General features: G+C 39.5%; 1 protein-coding gene across 2 annotated transcripts; it reads left to right on the top strand.

The window, feature by feature from the left end:
- Window positions 1–103: 103 nt before the first annotated feature.
- On the top strand, window positions 104–18586 carry ARL9 (ADP ribosylation factor like GTPase 9). Of its 2 annotated transcripts, none has more exons than XM_060147270.1 (4): window positions 104–379; window positions 3187–3349; window positions 5977–6152; window positions 17515–18586. In XM_060147270.1, the coding sequence occupies exons 1-4, from the start codon at window positions 104–106 to the stop codon at window positions 17692–17694; spliced, it is 795 nt and encodes a 264-aa protein (XP_060003253.1). In that variant the 3' UTR covers window positions 17695–18586. The 2 variants fall into 2 exon arrangements, with proteins under 2 accessions (XP_060003253.1, XP_060003255.1); XM_060147272.1 differs by having other exon boundaries at window positions 274–502.
- The last annotated feature ends 986 nt before the right edge of the window (window positions 18587–19572 follow it).

The following is a 19572-nucleotide window of genomic DNA, read 5'->3' as shown; positions in this document are numbered from 1 at the left end:
GTCTCCTCCTTGCGCCCCCCGCAGGGGCCACTCCTGCCGGGACCCCGCACCGCAGCTCCAGCGCGGGCGCGTGGGAGGAGGGAGGGAAACAAGGGTGATGGGGATGGAGAGGGGGAAAGTGAAGAGAGAGAAGGGAAAGGAGCCGGAGAAAGAGAAAATACGGGGAAAAGGAAAGGAGGAGAAAGATAAAAAGAAGGAGGTGGAGAAGGAGAAAATTAAGGAAAAAGAAAAGGAAAGGGGGAGGGAGGAGAAAAGTAAGAGTAAAAAAGAGGAAAAGAGGAAAGGGCGGGAGACGGAGAAGGGGAAGGAACAATTTACGGAAAAAGAAGAGAAAGAGAAGGACAACAGCACGTTGGCAAAGCCGCCGCTGGAGCTGCCGGTAAGAGACGGGTGCCTCAGACCCTCACCCAAGGCCGTTGTCAGCGTTCTGGCCGGAGCGCCGGCTCTCGCGCCGGAGGGAATCCGGTCTAGTGTGCGGGCTTTGTAACCGCGGATGGAACAGGTGTGCCAAGCTGCGAACGCCATCTCCCCAGCCCCTTGCCCGCTCTCACCCCTAACCGCGACCCTGCGTCCAAGGTCTAGGTCTAGTGTTGAGGAAGGTCAGGTCTCGTCTGGTCTAGTGTTGAAGAGGAGGCTTTAGTCGGGGTCACGGGAGCGCGGGGAACAGCCCTCTTTCCAGCCCCATCTCTGTCCAACGCCCAACGCTAGCTCCCAGTCCGCCCACGACACTGAAACCAGTCCCAAACCCTCACCACACATGCGCTCTCTCTCCCAGTCTTTTCTGTTTCGTAAGTTCCATGTGGGAAGGTGCAGGGTTCCTGAATTTGTGCAGGATGTGTTTTGGGTCCCTCTGGACATTTTCTGTGGGCGCTGAGGTTACTACTTCCATTGTTTTCAGACCACCAGCGCCCAGAAGGGACGGGCACAAAGGTTTAACTGAGAGGTCTCAGAAACCAGGCACTGCAGTCACAAAAGGACAAATACCTATGATTCCACGTATATGATGTACCTAGAGTAGTCAGAATCGTAGAGAATAGAATGGTGGGGCCTGGGGGAAGGGGGAGTGCGGAGTTTGAGTTTAATCTTACAAGATGAACAGTTTTGGAGATGGATAGTGGTGATGGTTGCACAATATTATGAATGGATTTAATATCACCGTATGTTAAAGAATGGTTATGATGGTAAATTTTATGTTGTGTATTTTACCACGATTTAAAAATTGAGGGGGAAGAAAGAAAAACAGGCATTATTTGGATCAGCTCAGTGGGCTCTGTGCTCCTGGAGTTCCTGAGCTCAGAGCTGCTTTCTGGTTCTAAACAATGTGAATTATTAATGGAGATTTGATCTCTGGTAAAACACAGACTACATAGGTTCACATATAGTTAAATGAATAACTTTTGCAAGGAACAGTGGTGTTGAGAATCACATTTCGGGTCTGAACTCCTGGTTTACAGTAACCCCAGCTTTTCTTAAGAGATTATAAATATGAGGAGCCTTGTATTTTAGACTAAAAAATAAGCAAAATGTAAAGCATCAGTGACTGCAGAATTTCTAGGGGTTTAGGAGCAGCGATATGGTTGGAAAGGGAGTAGGGAACTGTTTTTATTCACAAAATTTCATAGGATCTAAGGTGCCATTATTTTAGGTAACACAAACAAAGAAAAAAAAATGCTGCCAACCAAAATATGACATACCATAGATTGTAAAGTCCTCATTTCAGAGATGTTAAAATGTGAAAAAAAAAAAAACAACAGAAAACAAACAGCATCTTGGAACTGATGAAATATGTTGGGATAGCCTGAGTAGAGCCATTGGTGGAGATAATGAGGGGGACACAATCCACATCTTGCAGCCAGTTCTTGGTGGCATCATTGCTTTAAAACATCCCCTTCATGCATCAAGTCCCTCTTCCTTACCATCACTCTCTCAGAATGACACTATGACATTTAGGTGTGGGTAAGAGGGAACGGGGAGGAAGTGGGGATGGAGAGAGGAAACACCTATGGAAATACCTTTTGCTTTAAGAGCCATCAAGAATTCACTCCAAAAACAAACATTCTGTTATTCACTAGACAGGTTTATTAAATGCTGCCCTGTACACAAGACCCTATTAGACCAGACCTTAAACCATCTTACTTTTACATAGATCTTATATATTAAAAAATAAAAAAAGAGGTGGGAGGTGGGATAGACATTTAGTGCTGTTTAGGATCACTTTTTTTTTTTTAAACAGAAATCCAGTCTAAGTCTAATGTCAACATTTAGTGTTCAAGCAGAAATGTATAAGATTATTATTTTTAAACCAATGCCACTGAAGACATTTATTAGTGTTTTTTATGCATGAGAAATCTCTTTAGTAGGCTGTTTGAGAAATAGAATTCCTCTGAGTAGTCTGGCTGGATTGTTGCTCATTTATTACTGTTTACATTAAAGTTTGTATCCTAAAAGTCACCTTTCTGAGCACTCTGAAATTTCTATTTCTGTCTTCATACCAGCCTGCCCTTCTTGCCCCTCAATCACTTGTCATAAAATTTTCTAAGGTTGGTATGTTGGTAGAATGCTTCTTCCTAAAGTTTACATCTAGTTCATCAGGTTTTAGCATCAGATTTTTAAATACTCAATTATGATTGGAACAGGTTTAACAGTTTCTGTAATCTTCGCCTTTTCATTTATGAGGGTAACCTTGCCCTAAGAGCTTTTAATCTAGTGATTCAACTGGGAGGACAAGACGGATTAATAATATGAGACCTTAGATGCTTACATGCTGAGTGGCAAAGTCAGTATATGGAACAAGTAGGCCCCAAGACCCCATACAACAAATTGAATTCTGTTGCAGTCTCCAATAAACATGAAGTCAGGAAGCAAAGTGAAGTCTGAAAATTGACCCTGAAAATATGGCACCTCCCATAAATCCTGATATATATATATATATATATATATATATATTTGATAGATTGACCAGGAGTTGGGGGATGGAGAGGGGGTATGCAATTAATATCACATAACTGATGGCTGATTATATAAAATACAAACTGACTGGTACAGTTTGTTCTAGACCTATTAAATGTTTTGCGATATTTTGTCCTGGTTTACAATTCCACAATATTATTGGCAGGCACACTGCCAGGAGCCAGGAAAACCAGGCCCTGATAGCATAGCTTTATTGACTTATCTTTTGTTTCACAGGAGAAAAATAAGCAGATCCTAGTGCTGGGCCTGGATGGAGCAGGAAAGACCAGTGTTCTCCACTCTCTAGCTTTAAACAGAGTCCAGCACAGCGTGGCACCAACCCAAGGTTTCAATGCAGTGTGCATCAGCACTGAAGACAGCCAGTTGGAGTTCCTGGAGAGTAAGCTGTCTTTCTCAGTAGTTCTGGGGATAACCGATAGCCTATAGCCACATTATTGTTATACCTTAAGCCAGATTTAATGTTATCAACATTGGGTCGTTGTGAAATGAAACACTGGGTCAGATTTTCCTAGACTTTCAGAATGCATGTGTAGTTTAGTGCTTGGGTACAGTGTGGGAATCACTTTCTGTTCTTTTCATTTTCTTCTTTTTGCAGTGGTGGCGATAAAGGGGAGTTGAGGGGAAGGCTTTTGCACCCCTCCTATAACAGCCTCCCTCCTCCCTTACTACCCCAAATATAAATGCAATCTAAGTAAATACAGTGTGTTTCCTTCTCTGCAAATGCAAATAGAGGTAACCTCCAAACCTCTTGTAACCAGATGGCAACCCAGAAACCCCTCCTCTAGCAGTTCTGGAGTCACCACCTCTCAAAATATTGCTGTACCCCAAAGTTGCATTAGATCCTCTTGTCTCCTCTTTACACTCTCTCCTCCTAGGATGATTTCACCTTTCCTCTTGACATTAACTACTATCGATATGCTAATGACTCCCAAATTTATCTCTCCAGCCAAACATATCCAGATGTTGCCTGACATCTCTACCTGGCTGTCTCACTGGCCTCTCAAGCCTAATATTGTCAAGACAAAATGTTTGATATATCTCTGTATCTGTTCCTTTCCCTTGTAATCCAACTGGTCAGTAAATGTCTCCTCACCCATCAACATGCTCAAGCCAGAAAACTGGGAGTTTTCTGTACCCCCTTTTGTACCCCACCTCCAGCCTGCTAGTAAAATGCTATGAATTTTTGCTTTCATTCAGTTGCGAAGAGAAAATGGTGGGCAGAGAAATTGGTAAGCCTGCAGGCAAATCTTTATGATAAAAGCATTGTTAAGAATAGAGTTTTCAATTTCCCCAGAAGCTATGGGAGAAATAATATTTTTAATGAAATGGATGGCTAACAAAAGTCTCAAAATATAAAAAGTGAAAAGAAAAATGGGAAGGAAAGGAAAAGGAAGGAAAAAAAGAAAGGGAGATAGGAAAGAAAAAGAAAACTCCAATTAGGGGGAGAAATGGACAGATCTGCCGTTGGAGTGAGGGGTTTCAACATATCTTTGTCAATTATTAATAAGATCAAGGAGAAAAAATATCCGCAGAGATATATAAAATTTGAACACAGTCAACAAGTTTGATCTAGTGAATAATATAAAATTGTCCAATTAGACAATTTTAGCCACATACAAAAGTTAAAATTCACATTCTTCTCAAACACTCACAGAACAATTACCAGCAAAGACCGCTTACTGGGCCATACAGCAAGTCTTAACAAAGTTTTCAAAGAGGATGCATCATACAAACTGTGTTCTCAACTACATTGCTGTCAAGTTAGAAGTTAATACCTAAAAGATAGCAATCCCTGTGTAGGTGAAATGTCATGGTGTTGCCAAAAACATGGGGAACGACATGTTCATCTTTAAACTACATGTGTTAAAACCATATGAATTACTTGGATTATACACATTCTTTAAAAAAATTAGAAACACAAAATACTTCAAAGAATGACTAGCCTGGCTCTCCATACAAAAGAAAACAAAGAAATCAACACCCTTTCCTATTCGTTTTTTAAATGGTATTGTTAAGTCCCTATAACAGGAGTCTGCACACTTTTTCTGCAGAGGGCTCGAGAGTAGCTAATGTAGACTCTGTGGCCGCATGGGTTCTGTGCAGCTACTCAACCCTGCAGTGGTACTGCGAAAGCAGCCGGAGACCATATGTGCACATATCTATGTGCCTGTGTTCTCATACAACTTTATTTGTACTGAAATCCAAATGTGATATAATGTTCATGTGTTACAAAATGGTATTCTTTTTTTCCCCAAACATTTAAAAAGGTAGAATCCATTTTTTGTTCGTGGGCTGTACAAAAATAGGCAGTGAGCCAGATTTAGGCTGTGGGCCATTGTTTGTCATATTCTGTCCCAGGAGAAAAATAAAAACTGAATTCATTGTGTATGTATTATTATCATTCCAAAAAGTCTCTTCTGGGAAGAATCAGCAGAATGAAATAACCCAAAGGAATTTTTTCTGAAGCAAGTATTCCTGAATGCCCACAGGATCATATTAACTCTTTGTGCAAGATTAAGAGAGGAAATTAGTTCTGGGATTTTGACAAAGGAAAAAAGTTGTGCAAGTGAGGCTAGCCAATGACATTTAAATCAGTCCATTTAAAACTTATTTTAGAGAAATATGTGTTTTAACCCACCACCCTGAATTATTTTAGTATCCTACTCCCATTCGCTGAGCTATACCTGACAGGCAGGCATTGGCCATCATGGCTGCTGTGTATAACAGATCAGGAGGCATCCACTGTAGTACAAATTTAAGATCTTTATGCTGGTCCTTTGTGTTCCAGAATGAGTGACCCGCTTGTGGAGGGTAAATATTCCCACCAATCATTTCCCCAGTAACATCGCTGAAGTTGTTTGAAGAATTGGGTAGAGTCTCACAGAGGTCTTTTATTAGAATATGTATCCAGTGTTCAGGAATTATCAAAATGTGTCTTTCCTGCCCCCCTCAGTGGACTCTCCTGAGGTTTGTGTGTGTGTCTTCCTTCTCTACTGTTCTTTGTAGTTGGTGGCAGCAAACCTTTCCGTTCCTGTTGGGAAATGTACCTGTCCAAGGGATTGCTGCTAATCTTTGTGGTGGATTCAGCAGATCACAACAGATTACCTGAAGCTAAGAAGCACCTTCATCAACTAATTGGGACAAATCCAATCCTTCCTCTGGTTGTGTTTGCAAACAAACAGGTAAAAATTGGTGCAAATATAAATTGTACTCAGTAGTTTTATTATTAATACAAGAAGTAGAAATGTCTACTTTTAATAGCAAGATATTCAATAATATGTTGTATGTTCAGTTCAGTTTATACTATTATATCTATTGGATTATACAGTCAGCCCTCCATATCTGTGAATTCAACCACCTGTGGATCAGGAAAAAAGATTCTGGAAAGTTCCAGAAAGTAAAACTTGTATTTGCCACACACAGGCAACTATTTACATAGCATTTACATTGTATTAGGTATTATAAGTAATCCAGAGATGATTTAAAGTATATGGGAGGATGTGCATAAGTTATTTGCAAATACTGTGCCATTTTATGTAAGGGGCTTGAGCATCCTCAGATTTTGGTGTCTGCTGGGGTCTTGCAACCAATCCCCCTCAGATACCAAGGGACAGCAGTAAATTCCTTGAGAACAGAGACTATCATTCACCTTTGTGTCCTTTGTAAAACCTAGCATAATGCCTTGTACATAGTAGGAATTCAACAAACACCTGTTGAATTTATTTTTTTTAATTTAATTTTATCTATTTATTTTTTACAGAGCAGGTTCTTACTAGTTATCTGTTTTATACATATTAGTGTATATATGTCAATCCCGATCTCCCAATTCATCCCACCACCACCACCACTTTTCCGCCCTGGTGTCCACATGTTTGTTCTCTACATCTGTGTCTCTATTTCTGCCCTGCAAACCGGTTCATCTGTACCATTTTTCTAGGTTCCACATATATGCATTAATATATGATACTTGTTTTTCTCTTTCTGACTTACTTCACTCTGTATGACAGTCTCTAGGTCCATCCATGTCTCTACAAGTGACCCAATTCCGTTCCTTTTTATGGCTGAGTAATATCCCATTGTATATATATACAATATCTACTTTATCCATTCATCTGTTGATGGGCATTTAGGTTGCTTCCATGACCTGGCTATTGTAAATAGTGCTGCAATGAACATTGGGGTGCATGTGTCTTTTTGAATTATGGTTTTCTCAGGGTATATGCCCAGTAGTGGGATTGCTAGGTCATATGGTAATTCTATTTTTAGTTCTTTAAGGAATCTCCATACTGTTCTCCATAGTGGCTGTATCAATTTACATTCCTACCAACAGTGCAAGAGGGTTCCCTTTTCTCCACACCCTCTCCAGCATTTATTGTTTGTAGATTTTCTGATGATGCTCATTTTTACTGGTGTGGTAATACGTCATTGTAGTTTTGATTTGCATTTCTCTAATAATTAGTGACGTTGAGCAGCTTTTCATGTGCTTCTTGGCCATCTGTATGTCCTCTTTGGAGACATGTCTATTTAGGTCTTCTGCCCATTTTTGGATTGGGTTGTTTTGTTTTTGTTTTTATTTTGTTTTTGCGGCACGCGGGCCTCTCACTGTTGTGGCCTCTCCCGTTGCGGAGCACAGGCTCCGGACGCGCAGGCTCAGCGGCCATGGCTCACGGGCCCAGCCGCTCCACGGCATGTGGGATCCTCCCGGACCGGGGCACGAACCCATATCCCCTGCATCGGCAGGCGGACTCTCAACCACTGCGCCACCAGGGACGCCCGGGTTGTTTTTTTTTTTTAATACTGCGCTGCATGAACTGTTTATATATTTTGAAGATTAATCCTTTGTCCGTTGATTCGTTTGCAAATATTTTCTCCCATTCTAAGGGTTGTCTTTTCGTTTTGTTTATAGTTTCCTTTGCTGTGCAAAAGCTTTTAAGTTTCATTAGGTTCCATTAGTTTATTTTTGTTTTTATTTCCATTACTCTAGGAGGTGGGTCAAAAAAGATCTTGCTGTGATTTATGTCAAAGAGTGTTCCTCCTGTATTTTCCTCTAATAGTTTTATAGTGTCCAGTCTTACATTTAGGTCTTTAATCCATTTTGAGTTTATTTTTGTGTATGGTGTTAGAGAGTGTTCTAATTTCATTCTTTTACATGTAGCTGTCCAGTATTCCTAGTACCACTTATTGAAGAGACTGTCTTTTCTCCATTGTATATCCTTGCCTCCTTTATCATAGATTAGTTGACCATAGGTGCATGGGTTTATCTCTGGGCTTTCTATCCTGTTCCATTGATCTATATTTCTATTTTTGTGCCAGTACCATATTGTCTTGATTACTGTAGCTTTGTAGTATAGTCTGAAGTCAGGGAGTCTGACTCCTCCAGCTCCGTTTTTTTCCCTCAAGACTGCTTTGGCTATTCAGGATCTTTTGTGTCTCCATACAGATTTTAAGATTTTTTGTTATAGTTCTGTAAAAAAATGCCACTGTTAATTTCATAGGGATTGCATTGAATCTGTAGATTGCTTTGTGTACTATAGTCATTTTCACAATATTGGTTCTTCCAGTCCAAGAACATGGTATATCTCTCCATCTGTTTGTGTCATCTTTGATTTCTTTCATCAGTCTCTTATAGTGTTCTATGTACAGGTCTTTTGTCTCCTTAGGTAGGTTTATTCCTAGGTATTTTATTCTTTTTGTTGCAATGGTGAATGGGATTGTTTCCTTAATTTCTCTTTCTGATCTTTTATTGTTATTGTATAGGAATTCAGGAGATTTCTTTGCATTAATTTTATATCCTGCAACTTTACCAAATTCATTGATTAGCTTCTAGTAGTTTTCTGGTGGCATCTTTAGGATTCTCTATGTATAGTGTCATGTCATCTGCAAACAGTGACAATTTTACTTCTTCTTTTCCAATTTGTATTCCTTTTTCTTTTTCTTCTCTGACTGCTGTGGCTAGGACTTCCAAAACTATGTTGAATAATAGTAGTGAGAGTGGACATCCTTGTCTTGTACCTGATCTTAGAGGAAATGCTTTCAGTTTTTCACCATTGAGAATGATGTTTGCTGTGGGTTTGTCATATATGGCCTTTATTATGTTGAGGTAGGTTCCCTCTATGCCCACTTTCTGGAGAGTTTTTATCATAAATGGGTGTTGAATTTTGTCAAAAGCTTTTTCTGCATCTATTAAGATGACCATATGGTTTTTCTCCTTCAATTTGTTAATATGGTGTATCACATTGATTGATTTGTGTATATTGAAGAATCCTTGCATCCCTGGGATAAATCCCACTTGATCATGGTGTATGATCCTTTTAATGTGTTGTTGGATTCTGTTTGCTAGTATTTTGTTGAGGATTTTTGCATCCATATTCTGTTTTTTGCATCAGTGATATTGGTCTGTAATTTTCTTTTCTTGTAGTATCCATGTCTGGTGTTGGTATCAGGCTGATGGTGGCTTCATAGAATGAGATTGGGAGTTTTCCTTCCTCTGCAATTTTTGGAAGAGTTTGAGAAGGATGGGTGTTAGCTCTTCTCTAAATGTTTGATAGAATTCACCTGTGAAGCCATCTGGTCCTGGACTTTTGTTTGTTGGAAGATTTTTAATCACAGTTTCAATTTCATTACTTGTGATTGGTCTGTTCATATTTTCTATTTCTTCCTGGTTCAGTCTTGGAAGATTATACCTTTCTAAGAATTTGTCCATTTCTTCCAGGTTGTCCATTTTATTGGCATAGAGTTGCTTGTAGTAGTCTCTTAGGATACTTTGTATTTCTGCAGTGTCTGTTGTAACTTCTCCTTTTTCATTTCTAATTTTATTGATTTGAGTCCTCTCCTTCTTCTTGATCAGTCTGGCTAAAGGTTTATCAATTTTGTTTATCTTCTCAAAGAACCCGTTTTTAGTTTTATTGATCTTTGCTACTGTTTCCTTCATTTCTTTTTCATTTATTTCGTATCTGATTTTTATGATTTCTTTCCTTCTGCTAACTTTGGGTCTTGTTTGCTCTTCTTTCTCTAGTTCCTTTAGGTGTAAGGTTAGATTGTTTATCAGAGATTTTTCTTGTTTCTTGAGGTAGGATTGTATTGCTATAAACTTCCCTCTTAGCAGTGTTTTTGCTGCATTCCGTAGGTTTTGGATCATCGTGTTTTCATTGTCATTTGTCTCTAGGTTTTTTTTGATTTCCTCTTTGATTTATTCAGTGATCTCTTGGTTATTTAGTATATTGTTTGCCTCCACGTGTTTGTGTTTTTTACGTTTTTTTCCCTGTAATTGATTTCTAATCTCATAGCGTTGTGGTCAGAAAAGATGCTTGATATGATTTCAGTTTTCTTATATTTACCGAGGCTTGATTTGTGACCCAAGATGTGATCTAGCCTGGGGAATGTTCCGTGGGCACTTGAGAAGAAAGTATAATCTGCTGTTTTTGGATGGAATGTCCTATAAATATCAATTAAATCTATCTGGTCTATTGTGTCATTTAGAGCTTCTGTTTCCTTATTAATTTTCTGTCTGGATGATCTGTCCATTGGTGTAAGTGAGGTGTTAATGTCTGCCACTATTATTGTGTTACTGTCGATTTCTTCTTTTATGGCTGTTAGCAGTTGCCTTATGTATTGAGGTGGTCCTATGTTGGGTGCATATATATTTATAATTGTTATATCTTCTTCTTGGATTCATCCCTTGATCATTATGTAGTATCCTTCCTTGTCTCTTGTAACATTCTTTATTTTAAAATCTATTTTATCTTATATGAGTATTGCTACTTCAGCTTTCTTTTGATTTCCATTTGCATGGAAAATCTTTTTCCATCCCCTCACTTTCAGTCTGTATGTGTCCCTAGGTCTGAAGTGGGTCTCTTGTAGACAGCATATATGAGTCTTGTTTTTGTATCCATTCAACGAGCCTGTGTCTTTTGTTTGGAGCATTTAATCCATTCACGTTTAAGGTAATTATCGATATGTATGTTCCTATTACCCTTTTCTTTATTGTTATGGGTTTGTTATTGTAGGTCCTTTTCTCCTCTTTTGTTTCCTGCCTAGAGAAGTTCCTTTAGCATTTGTTGTAGAGCTGGTTTGGTGATGCTGAATTCTCTTAGCTTTTGCTTGTCTGTAAAGCTTTTGATTTCTCCATCGAATCTGAATCAGATCCTTGCTGGGTAGAGTAATCTTGGTTGTAGCGTCTTCCCTTTCATCACTTTAAATATGTCATGCGACCCCCTTCTGGCTTGTAAAGTTTCTTCTGAGAAATCAGCTGTTAGCCTTATGGGAGTTCCCTTGTATGTTATTTCTCGTTTTTCCCTTGTTGCTTTCAATAATTTTTCTTTGTCTTTAATTTTTGCCAATTTGATTAGTATGTGTCTCAGTATGTTTCTCCTTGGGTTTTTCCTGCATGGGACTGTCTGCACTTTCTGGACTTGAGTGGCTATTTCCTTTCCCATGTTAGGGAAGTTTTTGACTATAATCTCTTCAAATATTTTCTCAGGTCCTTTCTTTCTTTCTTCTCCTTCTGGGACCCCTATAATGAGAATGTTGTTGCATTTAATGTTGTCCCAGAGGTCTCTTAGGCTGTCTTCATTTCTTTTCATTCTTTTTTCTTTGTTCTGTTCCATGGCAGTGAATTCCACCATTCTGTCTTCCAGGTCACTTATCCATTCTTCTGCCTCAGTTATTCTGCTATTGATTCCTTCTAGTGTATTTTTCATTTCATTTATTGTATTGTTCATCTCTGTTTGTTTGTTCTTTAATTCTTCTAGGTGTTTGTTCTTTAATTCTTCTAGGTCTTTGTTAAACATTTCTTGCATCTCCTCGATCCTTGCCTCCATTGTTTTTCCGAGGTCCTGGATCATCTTCACTATCATTATTCTCAATTCTTTTTCTGGAAGGTTGCCTATCTCTACTTCCTTTAGTTGTTTTACTGGGGTTTTATCTTGTTCCTTCATCTGGGACATAGTCCTCTGCCTTTTCATTTTGTCTATCTTTCTGTGAATGTGGTTTCATTCCACAGGCTGCAGAATTGTAGTTACTCTTGCTTCTGCTGTCTGTCCTCTGATGGATGAGGCTATCTAAGGGGTTTGTGCAAGCTTCCTGATGGGAGGGACTGGTGGTGGGTAGGGTTGGGTCTTGCTGTGGTGGGCAGAGCTCAGTAAAACTTTAATCAGCTTGTCTGCTGATGGGTGGGGTTGGGTTCCCTCCCTGTTGGTTCTTTGGCCTGAGGCATCCCAGCATTGGAGCCTACCAGCTCTTTGATGGGGCTAATGGCAGACTCTGGAAGGGCTCACGCCAAGGAGTACTTCCCAGAACTTCTGTTGCCAGTGTCCTTGTCCCTTGGTGAGCCACAGCCCACCCCCAGTCATCTGCTGCAGACCCTCCAACACTAGTGGGTAGGTCTGGTTCAGTCTCCTATGGGGCCACTGCTCCTTCCCGTGGGTCCTGATGCACACACTGCTTTGAGTGTGCCCTCCAAGAGTGGAGTCTCTGTTTCCCCCCAGTCCTGTCAAAGTCCTGCAATCAAATCCCACTAGCCTTCAAAGTCTGATTCTCTAGGAATTCCTCCTGCTGTTGCCAGACCCCCAGATTGGGAAGCCTGATGTGGGGCTCAGAACCTTCACTCCAGTGGGTGGACTTCTGTGGTATAAGTGTTTTCTAGTTTGTGAGTCACCCACTCAGCGGTTATGGGATTTGATTTTATCGTGATTGCGCCCCCTTACCATCTCAATGTGGCTTTTCCTTTGTCTTTAGATGTGGGGTATCTTTTTTGGTGAGTTCCAGTGTCTTCCTGTCGATGACTGTTCAGCAGTTAGTTGTGATTCCAGTGCTCTTGCAAGAAGGAGTGAGCACACATCCTTCTACTCCACCATCTTGAACCAATCTACCTGTTGAATTTAATTCAGTGAACATTTATTGACTTTTGAATTGATTTCTACAAAATATTTGCGTGTTTAATATGTATAAAGAAGTGGTTTTAGATCAATTAGCCTGACCTGAATTTATTTCACACACATGCATTAAAATATTAAATGTTCATGAAGAAATTGGAACCCTTGTGCAGTGTTGGTGGGGATGTCAAATGGTGCAGCCACTGTGAAAAACAGTATGGCAGTTCCTTAAAAAATTAAAAATAGAGTTTTCATATAGTCCAGCAATCCACTTCTGGGTATATAACCAATAGAATTGAAAGCAGGAACTCAAACAGATATTTGCACAGCCATGTTCATAGCAGACTTATTCACAGTAGCCAAAAGGTAGAAGCAACCCAAGTGTCCATCCACAGATGAATGGATAAACAAAATGAGATATATACATACAATGGATATTATTCAGCCTTAAAAAAGGAAATTCTGACACATGTTACAACATAGATGAACTTTGAAGACATTATGCTAAGTGAAATAAGCCAGTCACAAAAAGACAAATACTGTATGATTACACTTTTTTAAAAAAAATTATTTATTTATTTTTGGCTGCACTGGGTCTTCGTTGCTCCGTGCAGTCTTTCTCTAATTGCGGCGAATGGGGGCTACTCTTTGTTGCGGTGTGCAGGCTTCTCATTGTGGTGGCTTCTCTTGTTGCGGACCACAGGCTCTAAGCATGCGGGATTCAGTAGTTGTGGCACACGGGCTCAGTAGTTGTGGCCTGCGGGTTCTAGCGCACAGGCTTAGTACTTGTGGCGCATGGGCTTAGTTGCTCCATGGCATGTGGGATCTTCCCAGACCAGGGTTCGAACCCATGTCCCCTGCATTGGCAGGCGGATACTTAACCACTGCGCCACCAGTGAAGTCCCTGAATACAGTTTTGTGAGGTCCCTAGAGCAGTCAAATTCATAGAAATGAAAAGTAGAATAGTGGTTGCCAGAGCCTGGGGGAGGGAGAAACGGGAAGTTATTGTTTAATGGGTACAGAGTATCAGTTTTACAAGTTGAAAAGAGTTCTGGAGATGGATGGTGTACAACAATGTGAATGTACTTCTTTGTACACTGAACTGGACACTTAAAATTGGTTAATATGGCAAATTTCTTTATGTGTATTTTACTACAATAAAGAAAGTTAAAAAAGGTATTAGACATCTATAGCATTGTACAGGCATACCTCATTTTATTGCACTTTGCAGATATTTTGTTTTTTACAAATCAAAGGTTTGTGGCAACCCTGCATCGAACAAGTCTATAGGTACCATTTTCCCAAAAGCATTTCTCACTTCATGTCTCTGTGTAGCATTTTAGTAATTCTTGCAATATTTCAAACTTTTACGATTATTATTATATTTGTTATGATAATCTGTGATCAGTGATCTTTGATGTTACTATTGCAAAAAGATTACAATTTGCTGCAGGCTCAGATGATGGTTAGCATTTTTTAGCAGTAAGGTATTTTTTAATTAAGGTATGTACTTTTTTTAGACAATGCTATTGCACACTTAATAGACTACAGTAGTGTAAACATAAGTTTTATATGCACTGAGAGACAAAAAAGTTCATGTGACTAGCTTTATTGCAGTATTCTTTTTTTTTTTTTTTGCGGTACGTGGGCCTCTCACTGTTGTGGCCTCTCCCGTTGCGGAGCACAGGCTCCAGACGCGCAGGCTCAGCGGCCGTGGCTCACAGGCCCAGCCGCTTCGTGGCACATGGGATCTTCCCGGACCGGGGCACGAACTGGTGTCCCCTGCATCGGCAGGTGGACTCTCAACCCCTGCACCACCAGGGAAGCCCTGCAGTATTCATTTTATTGCAGTAGTCTGGAACCAAATTTGAAATATCTCTGAGGTATGCCTGTAATGCTAAAACCCCTCTCTTAATTGCTAGGGTTGCCAGTCATAAGAGAGCTCAGTTCCTGCCATTTCTTCCACTACTTCTATGGATGAATATTTATGGAAGTAAACTAAATAATTACAAATGATCTAAAAGTAGGAGCCTATATTAAAGTCCAGCAGATTATTTCTAAAAGAAAAGCTGGAGATTTTTTTTTAATGAGCATCTTAAGTACCACAAACTGTAAAGATTTAGAGGATCCTGGTACATTTAAGTAAGCTGTATAGTATTCCATTGCATGAATATACCACAGCTTTACCATTTTCTTGTTGGATATTTGGTTTATTTCCAATGTTTTATTGCTAAAATCAGTTCTACAATGAATCTTCATGTATGTGTCTCCTCGTTGATGTGTACCAACATTTCTCTAGTGCATGAGGAATTGCTGGGTTTTGGATTTGTCCGTATTCAATTTTGCTAGATATTACCAAGTTGCTTTCCAAAGATATTGAACTAGTTTATTTTTCCTACCAGCAGTATATGACAGTTTTTATAGCTCCACATCCTTGTCAATACTTGGCTTGTCAAACTCATTTTTGCCAGTCTCATGGGGATGAAATTTTATCTTATTATTCTAATTTGCATTTCCTTAATTACTAGTGAGCTTGAACATGTTTTCAGATGTTCACTGGTTATTAGTTTCAAATTAGTTTCATTCTTTGAAATGAACTTCCACATTTGTGAATTATCTTTTAATATCTTTCCCCAAATTCCTGTTACGGTGTTTATCTTTTCTCCTTTGAGTTGTAGGAGTCTTTCGTGTCCTTTGGAAAAATTTTGTCTGTTACATACATTACACATATCTTCCCCAGCAATCTATTAGCTTATGATTTTACTTTGTTTATGGTTCTCTTTTTAATACATAGGTTTTCATTTTTTTAAATAAATTTTTTTATTTTTATTTTTGTCTGTGTTGGGTCTTCGTTGCTGCACACAGGCTTTCTCTAGTTGTGGTGAGCGGGGGCTACTCTTTGTTGTGGTGCTCCGGCTTCTCATTGTGGTGGCTTCTCTTGTTGTGAAGCACGGGCCCTAGGCACGCAGGCTTCAGTAGCTGTGGCACGCGGGCTCAGTAGTTGTGACTCATGGGCTCTAGAGCACAGGCTCAGTAGTTGTGGCACATGGGCTTAGTTGTTCTGTGGCATGTGGGATCTTCCTGGACCAGGGCTCGAACCTGTGTCTCCTGCATTGGCAGGCAGATTCTTAACCACTCTGCCACCAGGGAAGTCCCAGGTTTTCATTTTTAATAGACAAATTTAGCAATACTCTCCTTAACTTTTACTGGGGTTTAATAATAAAAGGTTTGGATATTCTAGTTTAAGTGTAATGCATCTTGGTTGATGCTCCTTGGCCAAAGTAATTTATTTTTTTGTATGACTCATTGGTTCGAGTTATTACATAAGTATTTTTAAAACGTCGACTTACTATCTTTACTCTTTGAGTGATGATCTCTATTAAGGCACAGTTATGTAAGTGTGGAATGCATCTGATATTTATCCCTGATGTGCTTTTATCATTACAAGAAGCCCCTCCTCCCACGCAACACCCTCCTTCTATTTTCTTCCTCTCCAGTTCCATCAGTGACTTTTTTTTTAACTTGAGACATTGTCCACATGTTACTAGATTCATTAACACAGTTGCAAAATTCACTGCGGGCTCTAGGAATAAGTGAATTCAGGTTTCAGACAGGCAATATATTGGGAGGACCAGAAAGGTAATCATACCACATCAGGAAAAGTCTCACAGGCTCCCAGTTATGGAATTTGATAGGTTCATATTGGTACAAGAAAAAAATGACACAATATTGGACTATTTCCAGATGATGTCCTAAAGCTATGGGAAAACACTATGAAACAACAAAAAGCCAAATACAAATGCAATTTTAGGAGTGAAAATACTTAAACTTTTGCAAAGGACTTAAAAACTATAACTGAATCTGTGTATGTATTTAGAAGAGGGAATGTCAGAGGTCATTTGCATAAATAATTCTTGATGTGTGAGAGGCAAAGAAATATGTTTTGACCTTGGCATTTTGACCTCAAGGAGGTTTTGACCTTGGCATGCAGCATAAACACATGCTTTCTGTCTCCTCATTTTAATCTCTCCTCTCTCTACCTCTCCCAGTGGGTTTCTGTCCTTTAAGCCTTCCCCACTTCTCCATCTTGTCCTTTTTCCCTCCACCTGTCCCTCCCCTCTTAGCCTCCTTTACCCACTACTCCATTTTCTAAATTCACTTCCTCCCTTATCCCTTCTCTGTCTCCCTCCATCCCTCCAAATTTGATCCAAAATTTTTTGTTCAGTAGAAATAATGGTTGCAAAGGAAAACTCACATTTGGCAAATGCTTAATCAATAAAATATGATATGGGCAAAAACCAATTAATGAATCAAATTTCTATTGTTAAGACAAATTAAAAATAATATTAGGAAAATAAAGATAAAAATGGAAAAACAAAATTAGAAGCAGATAGATTGCACTGTTTAGGAAATTGATTAAGGTATTATATCGACTTAACTTCATTCCAGAACATACTTTTTTGATGATAACTCATAAATGCTGATATAATTCCAATGAAAATCATTATATTCAAACAATCATTAAGATCATAGTAATGGGATTACAGTATCCTCCATATTAGAATGGAGGTGGGGTCATTGAGAGCAATAAATGAGAGTAATAAATGTATCTATCCAAAAAGATTGCAAAATAACCAACTTTTTCTCAATTCTTTTTTCATTCTTGGTGAAGGATCTTGAAGCAGCCTATCACATTACAGATATCCATGAAGCTTTGGCATTATCTGAGGTGGGAAATGACAGGAAGATGTTCTTGTTTGGAACCCAGGTGACTGAGAATGGCTCAGAGATACCCTCCATCATGCAAGATGCCAGAGACCTGATTGCACAGCTGGCTGCAGACATGCAGTGATCAGGCCTAGGCCCACTGTGAGGCTCATGATTTGAACGTCACCAGGGAATGTTTAACGGCAGGCTGGAAGCCAAAAGTTTCCACTTTCCAATAAAAAATAAGGCATTTCCTATTTTCTCAATGCAGGGCATATACACATATATAAGATAATGTTAATTGATTAAGAGGATCTCTATTTATATTTTGAACTTTAAAAATATTGGTAAAACAATGTATTTAGAGGGATTTGGATTTTTTAAAAATTTTTATTTATTTTTGGCTGCGTTGGGTCTTTGTTGCTGCATGCGGGCTTTCTCTAGTTGCAGCGAGCGGGGGCTACTTTTCGTTGTGGTGCATGGGCTTCTTATTGCGGTGGCTTCTCTTGTTGTGGAGTACAGGCTCTAGGTGCACGGGCTTCAGTAGTTGTGGCACATTGGCTCAGTAGTTGTGGCTCGCAGGCTCTAGAGCGCAGGCTCAGTAGTTGTGGTGCACGGGCTTCATTGCTCCATGGCATGTGGGATCTACCCAGACCAGGGCTTGAACCCACATCCCCTGCATTGGCAGGTAGATTCTTAACCACTGTGCCACCAGGGAATTCCCGGGATTTGGATTTTTAATCAACCAAATTAAAGTGAACAGTAGGAAGCATTCATTCCATTTGTAGTTTCTCAATGAAATGAGATTTATATTAAAATATTTTAATAACTTTTCTCTTTTCAAGTAAAAATCCAGGTGTCTTTCCTTTCAGTGGATCCATTTAATACTGTAGGGAAAGAAATATCAGGATAGGGCAATAAGAAAAGTAAGCACTATCAAACCCACATAGAAATATAAATTAACAACATTCAGAAAGATTTAGGAAAGGCTTCTTTTTAAGAAACTATTGCACTAAAAGAAGAACACCGTGAGGATTTGTTTTTTAAATTCTTGTTATTTAGCTTTTTTATATAGATAAGCTTTCTTTACTAGAAATATTTTGTAAGAGTGATAACTCTGTTTACCTACAGACATAAATCCAACTTCGAACCTTAGTGTCCTGTCTTGATCTTTTTTTTTTTAAAAAAAAAAAGGACTTCCAGTTTTGAGCCCAGCATGTAAGAAGCTTGGAAGCCACCACTCCATTCTAACAAGTTAAAAAGCTGAACAGACTAAAAAATCAGCATTGGAGGGAGCAACAGGAGAATACAGAGATTAACAATTTACCAGAGCAGAGACTTATAGTGGGAAACTGCCCATGGGAACCCCAGGGTAGAAAAAACGGAACGGTGACTGATGAATTGCTGGTTGCTCCAAGTGGAGTAATCTGAAAGTTAAAACACTCTAGGGGAACCCAGTCATTGGAGGGGCCCCCAATTATTTGAGATTTACCTCCAGAACCTCGACCAGATTCCTATAATAAATATTGGAGAGAAATCCCCTGGTGCTTCCAAGGGAGGGGAAAAATTTTTTTGAAATATGCCAGAGCACTCTGTCCTTCTTAACAAGGCCTGCCCTCAGGGGAAACTAGTTAACCAGAGCCTAGCCTGCTGGGTTATTACCAGAGCCTAACTGACCTGGGGGAAATACCCAACTCCAGCCCACTCTAGACATTCTGTTCCACCTAAAAGGGCAGAAAACTAAGACTTAAGTTTGCAGTCCAGAGGCACTTAGTCTCTAAAAGACTAAGACCTAATCATAGGACTATAGAACGCTCCCCCTCCCCCGCTCCAACCTCACCACCACATTACTAAAGGCCTGTTTACAGCAGCTCCTTTTACCCAGTACATCATGCCTGGCTATCAAGAAAAACTACAAGACATACTAAAACACAAAACATACAGAAGAGATACCACAAGCACCATACAGAAATGAAGAATGTGTTTAGTGGGCTTGTTAAAAGGCTGGACATAGCTGAGGAAC

Source organism: Lagenorhynchus albirostris, chromosome 4 (assembly GCF_949774975.1).
Source record: "Lagenorhynchus albirostris chromosome 4, mLagAlb1.1, whole genome shotgun sequence".
Taxonomy (NCBI): domain Eukaryota; kingdom Metazoa; phylum Chordata; class Mammalia; order Artiodactyla; family Delphinidae; genus Lagenorhynchus; species Lagenorhynchus albirostris.
Note: the sequence above shows the minus strand (reverse complement) of the source record. Positions and strands in the feature narration are given on the sequence as shown.

Coding starts and splice junctions, on each gene's coding strand:
- ARL9 (XM_060147270.1), top strand. CDS start 104: ATGGAGAGGGGGAAAGTGAAGAGAGAGAAGGGAAAGGAGCCGGAGAAA. Junction 3,350..5,976: donor CCAGTTGGAGTTCCTGGAGA/GTAAGCTGTCTT, acceptor TGTTCTTTGTAG/TTGGTGGCAGCAAACCTTTC. Junction 6,153..17,514: donor TTGTGTTTGCAAACAAACAG/GTAAAAATTGGT, acceptor TTCTTGGTGAAG/GATCTTGAAGCAGCCTATCA.